Genomic DNA, 13528 nt, shown 5'->3' on the forward strand with positions numbered 1-13528 from the left:
TTGTTGGAAAAATGCAAAAGAATGAAAGAAAGAACAAACAGTTGCCAGGCTCACAAAACTGCAACAATTTTATGCGTAGTAAATTCTTAAAAAGAAGAAGGAAAGCTTTTTAAAGACATGGAACAATTATTTCATCTTTTTTCAAGGTTGTTATTGTTTACTTTTTACATATAAATGCATGGGAAAAGGAAGGAGCCAGATTTTGCTTTGTTAAATATGAGTGAAATTGGCTGAAAACGATCATCCTTTGATCAATGAAGTAAATATGAAATGTGTCTACATGCAACAAATCTATGCATAATCTTATGTTTCAATATATATCGATATGTACAGAAGAAACGCATTTTTGTGGCAGATGCGACGACATTATTTTGAGGTTTTTCTGAAGTATTTACAAAGTGGTCTTTAAATTTGTATCCCAGGCTTAAACTGGCTTCTGATGGTGGTCCTGTACCAAGCTTTGCTTGGAACTCGGTGTCCACAAGCCCTGCAGGTGTGAGCATCAACCGCCAGTCGTGGATCCGTGATGCCGATGGTTTGCCCATTATCTACCGCCTGGACGCGCAGGGAATGCCAATGTACGTGGTACAACATTTTTCGTCTACTTTCTTCGGTGGAACACGTCATGTTCTTGGTCTTTCTGAACAACAACAATGCTGATATGCGAAACGTTACAGCAAGAACAAGCCATTTATGCCTTAATACCAAATGTAGTGATACCGCATGCTTCAAGCAATGGTAAGCAATGGGTTGTCTTAGCTTTGGCACCAATTGCCCCTTGACTAGATTTGCAAGATCTGCCTAACGCCAAGTTTTTCATAAGTGCTTGAAGCAGTATGCGCAGAAACTGGAGACGCAAACAGGGAGGAGTTATGTTTTATTTTCCAGTTTACTTATACAAAGCAACTGATTCTTTATATTTTTATTCGTAAAGCTGAGTATGTATCATGCCATCTTTTTCACAGCCCTAAAGCAAGGACAGCACTTCTCATGTCAGGTGTCACCTGCAGTTGATGGTAACCGTAGTTTCTTCTGGTTGGCTAAAATTTGACATAACTAAGAACAGTGGTCCCATGTAACTTGTGTACAACATTGCGCGTGATGTTGACAGGTAGTTTCGTTTGACAACAACAGAAAGCGTGTGAAAAAGAAAAGATCGTAAAATTATGTATAACTACAAAATCGCTTTCGGGGTGAGTTGTAATGCCTATTAGACTAAGCTCCCACAGCAAATGACAACTGTTTATGTAAGACAATTAATGTAAGAACTTTGCCTCATCCATAATTTTCAGATTTTTTTACGCTGGCTTGTCGAACTTCATTCAGCACATCAGCTGGCGAGGTACATAGACCCATGAACAAAAAAATTAGTATCGTAAATTAGAATACTCTGAAATCTCATTATAATATAACGGGATATAATGAAATAATGGATATAACAAAGGAAATGAAATTTCCTTTGAAAGTACCATTGAGAACCATGCATTTTAAACTTCATTGTAACGAAGTAAAATTGATCGGTAAATGTATATAACGAACTAAATTAGTCTCTCAGATAGTCTATAAAAAAAACTACCATAGTGTGTTAAGTACACAAGCATTTTATTCGAACTCAGTTATTTGGAAATCCCGCTTAATTCGAATCGCATACCTCGCAATGTAAGTTTGAGTGGATAACTTGAAGTGGCGGCCGGCACCAGTCCGGTTAATACGAAAGCTTTGGGTGCAATGCGTCAGTTTCAAATCCCAATTTCGCCGCAAATCGGCCAAAACGATGGCTATTAGTAGCCATAAGGCAACGCAACACAGCGATACTGATGAGTGGTGGCTGAAGCACTCCAGCTTCGCTACTTCCAGAGCAAAAAAAAAGAGAAGAAGAAGAAAACGGTCTCGTGGTAAACCAAAACGGGTGCCTGCGAAAAACTGTATGAGCTTCCCTGCGACACAGTGGTGACGCGCGGGCAGCATACTACGCGCTTTTAGGAATGTCAGCAAGTCATGGTTCACTCATTCTTTCTGGGAATGAAAGAAATTAATAAAGGACAGTTTGGTGGAATTCGCAATGTACGCAAACCTCTGATTGCCGGTTGCTCCAGCTATTCGCACCTTTGCTCTGCTAACGAAGTTCGTGCCAGCAATACCTTCTTCAATAACTAAGTTTGGAAGTTTAAAGGATCATTTTTCCCAGCTTGAACACATCGCGAGTTTCTTCATACTGGTCGTTATTAAATTCTTAATTATACCAGAAAGAATATGCGAATGGTCGCATCATGACTTGCTGACGCAGCAAGGTGCATGCGACATCCTGCTCGCGTGTTACTACTGTGTTGCAGTGAAGGTATATTGTTTTCCGAAGGCGCACATTTCAGTTGGTCGCGACAGTAGTTTTTTTTTTAAGTGGCAGCAGCGAGGTCCATCGTTTACCCATGTTTGCAGCAAAATTAAGACCAGGTATTGCTGGAAAGCATAATCCTTGGAGCCGCAAGCTAGCCGGCGCAGCAAACAATGAGGACTGATTGATTACTTTGAACAGTTCTAAGCTCCTTGCATCCCACTTTTTAAATGTTCTGTTAATTCGAAAACCCGCTTAATTCAAATATTTCTCTTGGCCCCAGTGACTTTGAATTAATGAGGTTTTACTGTATATCGTTTTTTGCGGAGTTTGACGCTCATTCGGTGCGGGTTTTTCAAAACTCCCGCAATGACCTTACAGCCACGCCACGCGCGGCCGAGAGAGCCGTCTTCCTCACACAGCCAGCGGAGAAGATTGAGGAAGTGCTCAGCGGGTCACATGACCGAGAAGCAGTGCCACGGTGCAAAGTGATTTCTCACTCACTTAAGAACACACGATGGGGCAGCTTCAGAAGACTTAAAATTAGTCACAAATCAGAGAACATCCATCATAAATTGAAGTAATCGGTTATGTGTATCTATACACGTTTGTCTTGCAGCGAGTCAATCAATTTCGCACATGGTGTGCAATGCATAGTAGTCTAGCACCAACACTCTCTAAAGACGACGGCAACGACTACGTCTCTGCTTCTATGCACCAAGAAAGGAGGACTCTCCGCGACAGCTTTCTTTTTTTTTCTCTCTCTCTCTCCGCGTGCGGCCTTGAAAGGAGAAGGGTCTCTACGTGCAGAGACGAAAAAGGGAGAAGCATGGCACAGGCGCATCGCAGATCCGCATTTGAGAGAGAGCAAACGATCCGCCACAGTCTTTTCTTCTTTTTTTTTTTTCCTTCTTTGCGCTCAGCATTGAGAGGTTCCGCTGTGGGATAGGGCATGGTGCTGAGAGCGCTTTCGGAGCGCGGTATGTTCGAATTAACGGTCGCAAGTGGTTGAGCGTACGAACTACATGGTGTTTTCGTCCATTAGAATACACATAGCTTTGACGGGACCACAGCGTGAGTTTGAATTAACCGGAATTTCAAATTAAGCGTGTTCAAATTAATGAGATTCGACTGTGTTGTTTTTTTTTGTCGCACGCGTGGTCGTGTAGCGGTACATCGGGCTGCGAGGCGATTTCCTTCTTTGCATGCTTATAGGTGTGTGCCCATCTGAGCATATATCGCCACAAACTGTTATAAGTGACACATATAATGAAATAATAGATATAACGAAATAATTGTGGCTCCCCTTCAACTTTATTATAATGATGTTTAAGTGTATTAGGTTGTGCTGTAGATAATGTCTCTGAGTTATTCTCCAATATTCCCAGGCTTTTGCTCCATTTCACACAGCTTTTTGTTGTGAGCTGATACCATAGCTGTCATATTAGAAAGGCTGCCTTAAACTACAGGGTATGCAGCAACGTGCTGTAGTCACAACTTTGTATTGAAGTTTTTTTGAAGTAGAAACACAGTTTGTGTCTTGACAACGGCTTGACTGCACAACTGCTTTATACTTTTGTGCAGGAATCCCATTGGCAGGACGGGATTGCGAGGACGGGGAGCCTTGCCACGCTGGGGCCCAAACCATTACGTGCTTTTTATCATCACCAGGTGACATCACTTGAAAAATTTTGCTGTGTCACGTATGAACCTGTGTAGGCCACATTTATAAAAGCATTTTAAACCATGTTTTTTTCATACATACATTTTAGCTGTGTGTAAGCTAGTAGGCTGTAGATAAAGCTTCATGCTGCATAGCAGGTACATTTTGTGAAATGTATATAAAGTTATTGCACTGCATAATGTGGATTTAAATGGGTGAAAAGTGTACCACTACTGCCATACCTACTTGAAATAAAGTAAATTAACTTGAATTTGTAGCTTAACCTCAAAGTTCGAGGTTTGAAATGCTAAAAAACATAACGTTCCCTTAATGAGCTAATAGTAGGGCTGTGCAAATATTCAGAAGTTCAGATATTTTTCTAATGACATTTGCTGTTTGATTCGATTTGCACTAGTATTTTACTATTCAAACTATTTTAACTTCAAGAAAGGAAAAGGAAACAGTTTATAATGAAAGAAAAAATTGGCATGCAGTGTGCTTGCACTTTGAGGTGCTGCTGCACGACACCGCTTCCTCTGCTGCCCTGAGCAGTCACGAGCTTCATTGTCAAAGCGTAAAATGCCCATCTTTGATTCTGAGAAGCCAGTGGGTGATGCGATTCGATGCTTGCGACAAAGCACATTGCGGCTTCTTCACTTTCGCATTTCCGCGAGTGCGATGTCCTTGTTCACAAATTTCGGATTTGTCTCATACACGGGCACTATGAATGGAGTTAGGCCTAACGATGACACTGAGCACACAGTCGTGGTGTGCATGGGTGCGGTACCCGATGCTTTTAAGTACGTCAAGCTCAATCGCAAATACAAAGAGCCATTCGGTGACGGTCTTTTTAATGAGGTCCGAATTGCCAATCAGTGGGCCCTTTCACCACCAAAACATGCGTCTACGATGTTTGCGATGAGCGTAGGATGCATGTATAATCTGATCATTGAAGTTCTATTTGCAGGTGTCAAATTAAAGCGTAATGATACTTGTAATTGTCAAGTCGTTCACACAGAATGAGTGCGAATACGTCACTATAAGTATTGTTAATAACTGTAACCTCTTGAAGTGCAAACATCAGATGCCGCTCTACCGTATTGAGGATGGCAATACGTGCTGAAGAATCGAGGAGGACACAGCACATTGGAGAGCTCGAGATAAACTTTAAACATTTCCTTTTTGTACACTTGGTTGTGAATTAACGACTTAGCTGTAGTCGGAAATTTGAAGACGGTGAAGTGCCCTTTTCATTGAGCTGTCAGGTTGCGCCATTGCGAAGCAGTATTTTTTTTATAATTTAATTAAGAATATACTTGAAGGCTGCAACTTTTTTCTCTAATTTTGATGCAAAGTATTAATTGTTTTTCGTACAGCTCTAGTTATTAGAATAAATAATGTACTGTAAATGAAACCGAACATTATACTACTGTTTTTGACAGTCAGTCTGCTCAAGTCATTTTACTGCAACTTTGACTCACTGTTGATTTTGTTGACTTTTTTATGGTAGACAGCGTCATCTTGAAGGCAAAGTGGGCATTTGAATATAAATCAACCACTTAGTTTTCTGCACCATTATTTTCTCTTTTTTTTTTACACTCTTTGAGTGCTGAATGTTTCCAAGAAAAACTTTTCCAGATTGTCCGACTACTTTTTCGAATGTGTGAAAGGTGTAAAGTTTGGAAGAAATTGAAAAAAAAGATGAACATGTTTTTTATGTCAGCATTACCCAGAACCACAAAGTGTTCCATAGTATTTCAAGGCGTAGTATACTTCAATACATGGCTATTCCTTGATACACACTGCCTCCTCACCATCTGCACATGTAACATGTTTCCATTTTCTTCTTGGAGTCAGTTGTTGCGTTCACAAACACATGGCATCTTCTGTGTGTGTTTGATTGGGCACTGTAAATTCCTTAATGTAAAAAAGAATGAGAATACGTCGCGAGTTTTGATGATAGACAAGCAAAGAGCAGTGTCAATAAAGATGGAAATCAACATCCACTGCCCCTGCAGTGGAGTGCTGATAAGGATAATCAGTTTTCGATGCGCCTCCGAGGTGAATGTGCGGAAAAACGGAAACCTCAAGAGGCAGCTGCCCATCAGCGTTGCCGCAAACACTGCAATGCACTGAAGCCTGAAACCAACTATGTTTATCTCGTCATAAAGGTAGTGCAATAACTTTCAGTGTTTTTTTAAATCTTAGGAGGTGTCAGCACCTCCCAGTGAGCATTTGTCCTTGTTATGGCGTGAAATGTCAAGCGAAGGGTCAAAAGTGTAGACACTGTGAGACAGAAAACTGCTGCCATAAATGTGCAACAAAAACACTCAGAGGGTTAAATCATAGCATCTTAGGCATTACTGTGTATTATTTTCATGTTGAGATGTTCAAGGAAGTTGAGGAGGTATGAGTAGCTGGTTTGATAACCAGTGCTGCAGAAGAAACGTCATCCAAATAATAGAGTGCAGCAGTGTAACTCATTAAGCCCTGGCATCCAATTTGTCATTTTCTTTATGCTAACTTACGAGCGAAGGAGCACAGTACTAGAGTGTTAGAAAGCAGTGAAGAGAGGTATGAGAGGTATATTGGCTGAAAAATATTCAGAGAAACTCATGCGAGGATTCTTCAGTGACATAAAAAAGAGGCAAAGGGGCCAAAAGAAAACAGTGCAATCCAATTAGTATTCAAGTTCAGCCTACCTCCTTTGACGATTTATATTTACTATGTCTGTTCGAATAGTGATGTCAGCTTCATTTTTCACGTTTCATTGGTATACTGCAAAGACTTGAAGTAACGAATGTTTCTGTGCTTCCCGGATTAAAGCTATGTTTAGCAGTAGAAGTCAAACTTGGATGAGTGGACGTTAATTAATTACTGACAAGTGGAACATGGCCTAACCTAAATTCTAAATTCTGGTTTTGATGGGCTCAATGTTCAACTGAGTCTGTTCTAGAGTGGTAACAATCAAGCACGCATTGTTGATGCAGGTGGCAGAGGGCCAAGGTGCACCTAATTGGGGGCAGGGGCCTGGAGGTGGTCCTCATGCGTGTCTTCCGGACAGACCACTTCAGCCTTCCAGGGGTGAGTGCCTTCTCGACATGTCTCACTGTGCCGCTTCATTAGAGGAGTAGTGACACGAAAGCTATTATTTATAATTTGTCAAGTGAAAGACCAAGATTTCAAAAGCTCATGAAATTCAGAGATAAGCATCAGTGGGGACCGAAGAATTTATTGCTTGATCTTAAAACGTAGTTTCGTGAGCTACTGTGCCCTGACATAGTGACATAGTATGTGCTTCTCCTCATGTGCTTGCTCAAGATATCGTTATGTTGTCCCAACTATTCTGCTGTGTGGCTCCATTTCCGACATTCAACGTCCATCTTGTATGTTTTCGTACCTGATGACAGGCCCTGTTGATGCATGAGGTCACTAGAATTAGTAATGTAATGTGATGTTCTAGTGTTAATACCAATAGGTGTGTCATGTGAAAATTGGCTTTAATAGATGGATGAACTTTATGGGGTTCTTTAAAACACACTTTAGCACGTTGCAGGCCACTCCCACATCGGAACAGCTAGGCTAAGGTCTCTCCACTGCATCAGAGCCCATTGGCATACTCATAACTATCGTTCACATCTGGAGCTGGTAGTAGTACGCTCCCATTTGGATAGTATAATGACTTCACCACGGTGTAACGCGAGGCGCCACCAGAGTATGTGTTCCAAGTTAGCTTTATCAGCGCAGAAGGAACATGTATTAGTTGACTGTATTTCAGGATATATTTTGCGCTGTAGTGCGGCACTAGTGAACACGCCGACCTGAAGAAGCCCGATCGTCAGGGCCTGAAGTCCGCCTAATCATCTGTGTGGTTGAGGGTGTAGTCTCTGCACCAAATAAAAATGTCATTTCGTTATACAAGATGGGAGGGTTTCGGTTCTCCAAAACGTCTGTGCTGGCCCCCTGATAGCAACGCGGTTTACTAGTCCTCACAGCTATGTGGGCTATGTTAAAATTATGGGTGTGCGAATATTCGAAAGTTTCGAATATTCGTCGAATATTCAATTTGCACTATTCGTATTCGATTCGAAAAAAGTGTATTCGAAAAGTTCGAATATTCGAAGTGATTCGAATATTCGACAATATTGAATATTTGATTGGATTATCATGCGGAAAATAACTCTTATTTAATATTTCCGCTAGGTTCAGAGATATTAAAACGTTGCCCAGTCAGAAGTGCACGGAGGCACTATGTCGGCCAGCGAAGTTCAACAATCAGCAGCAAAGTTGACGTTCGTATAAACGTATTGCACGCTTTTCGTATGCCGCCGTAACGTGCTGCACTACCACACGTTCACTATGCGGGACCTCGTGTGCAGGAACGAAGCTTAACTGTTGCCGCCGCGTTGTCTCATCAAAACATCGCTTGATAACGCACGACCGTGCATGTGCGTGCTAAAGCAGAAACTTCGTCACCATTGGCAAACCCTTCGATTAGAAAACATAAGTGACAAAGAGAGTTCTAGTGGTAATTTGTACCATGATGTCGCATTTATTTCCTTTTTCGAAAAAGTTCCGCACGTGAGCAGTCGCACAGTTATACAACATGGTCGAAAGCGGTTAGTCCCAACTCGGGATTTTATTGCCAAGTTATGTCGTATTCCAGGCAAGTATGCGTTAAATAACTTGGACTGCATTCTAAACATATTGAATATATGAAACTGTAGTCATGCGCCGACCTTTCAGTTTTATATATCTGTATATGCATATAAATAATTTTCGTGCTGGCCACCAGAGCGCATGAGTAGTGGTAGTGCGCCATGTAGTGCACAGTGCTACGTTAGTAGGGTCAGCGGCGCTGGCTAGTGCTGTCAGCCGCTACGATCAGTTCTACTAGGTTGTGTGCGGTGCACATGGTGCGGTTTTGATGCGAGTCTTTGTAACCTATGATGGACTCGCGTCGTTAATAAGTGCCATGGCAGATAGTGGAGGTTATGACGACTCACCTGCGAAACGGAGGAACAATCAAGACACGGTGCCGAAACGAAAGGAAAGAAGCGCTATCTGGAAGCACTTTGTGAAGACATCGTCGTCGTTGGCGCAGTGCAAGAGATGCGGCGCAACACTTAAAACGCCGACGGTTACGACTAGTTCTCTTGTTAACCGTCTAAAACAGCACCCAACCGTGATGAAGGAGTACCGGATGACTGCAGCAGGTGCGCCAGAGAAAGACCAGTCAATGATATTTGATTTTGTGCACCATACTGACCCTTTGTTGGAAAAGAAACTCAAGCACTCAATGCCAAGGTGGCTGCCATGGTAGCGCTTGATTTGCAACTATATAGTTTTGTTGAAGACCGCAGATTTAAGGAACTCATGGCAGAGGCTGCGCCTAACTATCGCCTACCGTCGTGCACCACGCTTTCACATACCCTTATTCCGCGCTTGTTTGATGACACACGGAAGAAAGTGAAGGACGAGCTCAGCAGTGCTTTTGAAGGAGGAACATCTGCAGTCACCTTTACCAGCCTCATGTGGACATCACGCGCCAACGAGAGTTATGTGAGCTTCACTTGCCACCTTCTCACTCCAAGTTTTAGGATGAAGCGGTTCACGCTTAACACTCGCCACATGGTTGTTAGCAACTCCGCCGAAAACATTGCGCAAATGCTTGTCGAGATGTGCGTGGAATGGGAAGTACCGGATGGCTGCCACAAATACATCGTCACAGATAACGGACGCAACATCCGTGCCGCGGTCAGAAGGCTCCCGTGGACTGAGCGTGCGTGTTTCGCCCACACCCTCCAGCTAGCAATTCACGATGCAATCTCCAACACACCGTCAATTGACCGTCTGTGCAAGAAAGCGAGGCACATCGTGGGCCACTATAAGCACAGCTCATCTGCGCAAAAGAGATTAGATGAGTACCAGAAGAAGATGGGCAAGGATCCACTTCGTCTGGTGCAAGATGTAGATACGAGGTGGAACAGCCAATACCTAATGCTGTCCCGCCTCTTGGAGTTGAAGGAGGCTGTCTCGGTTGAACTGGCAGCGTCAAGTAGCAGCATTGATGGTCTTTGCTCAGCAGAATGGAAAGAGGCTCTTGAATATCTGGACGCACTGAAGCTCTTATATGATGCAACTGTGATAACTAGCGCAGACAAATACCAATCACTTTCCACTCAGATATAATTATTTCGATATGCTAAGTTGCCTCAGCAACTTTAGAGGCACAACAGGCTTTCATAAGGAACTGGCAAGGTCTCTCAATACTAGATTCCCCTTATATAGCGAGGACAAAGAAGCATGCTTGGCTATGTTTTTGGACCCACGCTTCAAGTCAACGTTATTCAGAAACAACAAACAAAAGTTGGTGTGGCTGAAAGATCTGGTGCTTCAGGATGTTGCCCTATGCCCTGCTGTGGAAGTCGTGCAGCCAGCAGCAAAAGTGCAGGAGCCACAACAGTGTGTGCAGCCATCCTCTGATGTTTGGAGTGCATTTGATAATCTTGCAAATAGTCAAGTAGCAAGTACACCACTATCTACTTCAGAATGGGAAATTAAAGCGTATTCTGAAGAAGCCCTATCGAAGAAAGACAGTGACCCATGTGACTGGCGGCGGACTGTGGGCACCTTCAGATACCCCAGTTTGGCAAAGCTTTGCCCCAAGTACTTGCCCATACCAGCCACTTCAGTTCCAAGTGAGTGTGCCTTTTCAGTGGCAGGGGAGGTTGTCTCTGTTCGAAGGGAGCGCCTCCTGCCTGATCATGTGGAGCAACTCATATTCCTCCATGATAACATGTAGTTATTATGTTTCATGATAACAGCTAGTCATTACTTGCATTGTGTTCCAAATAACAGTGTATGTTGTGTTAACAGACAGGCTGCTGTGTATTTTTTTAGATAAATACATCTTAAATTATTGTTACTGTAGAGGCATTTGTCCTTTGATATTCGATGGTCAATTCGATATTCGAACATGAGTATTCGTATTCGATTCGTATTCCAAAAAATTCATATTCGCACACCCCTAGTTAAAATAAAATATCTTATCAGCGTTACCTAATCTTCACGCTTGCTCAGAGCGATGGAGAAAAGTTGAATGGTAGAGTGTACTTGGCGTCAAAGATTGGTGTCAGTACCTCCGTAATGATTTTATGGCTTGCTCTAGAAAAGCACAAAATGTTGGGCTGCACCCACAGTTTGCTCATTGTTCACTACAGCACAATGTGACATGTCTGACGGTTGGGGAGCTGTGCCAAAAAGGAAGTTTCTTTAATGCTCTTTAATTCCCGATTTCCATTTCAGGCATCACAAGCAAGTTTGCCTGTAGTGCTTCTCGCCATTCAATCAACATGTTTGCATAAAAAAATCAATGAACAGAAAAACAATCTTTCGCTGCAGCTGACGGGTGCTCCTATCACAATATCTTGGCTTTTTTATTGAAATGAAGGAGTTAGTATGGGCATGTTATTTAGCTTGATGTGTCTACTGCAGGAGAATCAGATGAACTGCTTTGGCTATTATAAGTCTTATGTTAATTCTATTGTGACATCTGCAATGCTGTGTATGATAGCCAATTTTTTATTGCAATAGCTATTGCTTGGACATTCTAAGCACATTGTAGCTCTATTGTAACTCATGGTGTAGAGAACGCATTGAACAAATACTAATATGAAGGTTGTGCATTTGGGCTCCATTGATGTAAAAGGTGATTATTAGTAAACTATAATTTCAATGTATGTCATAATTACAACAGCACAGTTAAAAACTTCGAATACTGCCTTTATGCTCTCCTTGGCTTAACTGTCTGCTGGATTTACTTAGCTTTGTATAAAAAAAAACACTCAAACCACGATATATAAATATCCCAGATCTCACTTAATATTGGGTATAACGAAATAAATGAGAAAGAGCTTTGCAATACTGTATTTACTGGCGTAATTAACACACGTGCATAATAAACACGCCCCCCACTTCAGTCATCAAAACTTGAATTTTTCTTTTCCTTCCATAATAAACGCACCTCCTGCGTTTGTCCGCTGCAGTCCCGCTGACTGACACCTTGTGCCTCCTTGCCCATTGGATCGCTTCCGTTTTTTTATTATTATGCCGACCGTTCTCTGCCACCTCGGCTCGCTCCCTCCACCCCTTTGCCCGCTGCAGCAGGCCGTGTTGTTTTTCTTTTTATCTGTGTGCGGCACGTGCCCTGTCTTTTTTTGATTATCTATGCGCCACAGTGCGAGTGCAAAGACACCACAGCTGACCGGCACACAGTTAGTGAAGGCCACGAAACCGCCCGCACCAACCAATGGTTGCTTCCTGCAAACAAAGCTTTAAGGCCCAACCACATGCACGCGATCCTCGAGCGACGACAACAGGATTTGCTGTTGTCATGGATGTCACGAAGGGTCATTCGTTGCCATCGAGTAGCAGGTGTCTGGAAAACCAGAAAAAAAATCGTTTGTCACTCAGAAAAGATCGTAACTATTTCCGCAACCTGGTAACACCTCAATTCTCACTTTTGTTGCAGTTTTCTCATTGTGCTTGTTATCCGCGTGTACTCTACAGTAACGTCTCACGCCGGCATCGAAGTGGCGACCGTATTTTGTTGTTAATCTTGTTATCAATGGTTTGTTTTGATGCTTGGGTGGTAGCCTGCTGCAATGTTGGTTACTTGCTACAATGTCAATGGCGCTGTTGTGGTCATCGTGCAAGGTTGCCGCCTAGTTGGCAAAGTGCTTCGTGGCATCGTAGCGCACGCTTCTGGGTGCCCCTAGAGATCACAGCAGGTATCATTGTTGCAGTTAAACGATTGCGAAAAAAGATACGTAGCTGCGGAATGCTTTTATGGCATGTGCAGCCGGTGCAGGGACAGCTTGCAAAAGATAGCGCCATTAACCATCGAAGATGAGCGAAGTGTAACAAAGGAGCTGTTTCCAAACAGTGTACACTTATGTAAATTGTGAAAGGCTAAGCGACCTAACTTTTTTTGCATTACTGTATTTTTTGCTCCTCCCAAAAAAGTTTTAATAAAACTTTCCCCACGTAATAAACACCTCTATATTTGCTCCGATTCTTCAAGAAAAAAGGTGCATTCATTACGCAAATAAATATGGTAGATAGTTTTAGGAATATACTTTCATAACGAGTTTTCACATATAATGAACTTATTTTCGGAACTAAAATTACACTTCGTTGCAATGAAGTTTGGTAGTATAACAATGGCATGTGGCTCTTCTCTCAGGACTTTGTACCTGGAGAAGCCAAATATGACACGCTGAAGCTGCTGTTCAAGCCAGAGACATTGGCCAAGTGTGAGACTGAGGATGACATCAAGGAGGTGAAATACGTTTTCTGTCTTCTTCTTACCATGAGGCTCTGAAGAACCATAGTTGTGAATTTTAGGTGTTAGTATGTCTTTTAGGACATATGGTGGCTGCAAACTGAAATGTGACAATTCCGCGTTAAGCAATGAATATACTTTCGTTCCTATTGTGTTCATTTCATTTCACGTCGGCATAATTTATATA

General features: G+C 42.4%; 1 protein-coding gene across 4 annotated transcripts in view; it reads left to right on the forward strand.

The window, feature by feature from the left end:
• Window positions 1–13528, forward strand: part of LOC119170801 (transient receptor potential cation channel subfamily M member-like 2) — a 257355-nt gene that overhangs the window by 232431 nt on the left and 11396 nt on the right. For all 4 annotated transcript variants that reach the window (XM_075886642.1, XM_075886641.1, XM_075886640.1 and 1 more), the window contains exons 24-27: window positions 423–578; window positions 3917–4003; window positions 6986–7079; window positions 13243–13338. In XM_075886642.1, coding sequence (XP_075742757.1) covers window positions 423–578; window positions 3917–4003; window positions 6986–7079; window positions 13243–13338 — 433 coding nt within the window. The remainder of the gene's footprint in view (window positions 1–422; window positions 579–3916; window positions 4004–6985; window positions 7080–13242; window positions 13339–13528) is intronic.

The sequence above is a fragment of the Rhipicephalus microplus genome, chromosome 2 (assembly GCF_043290135.1).
Source record: "Rhipicephalus microplus isolate Deutch F79 chromosome 2, USDA_Rmic, whole genome shotgun sequence".
Taxonomy (NCBI): Eukaryota; Metazoa; Arthropoda; class Arachnida; order Ixodida; family Ixodidae; genus Rhipicephalus; species Rhipicephalus microplus.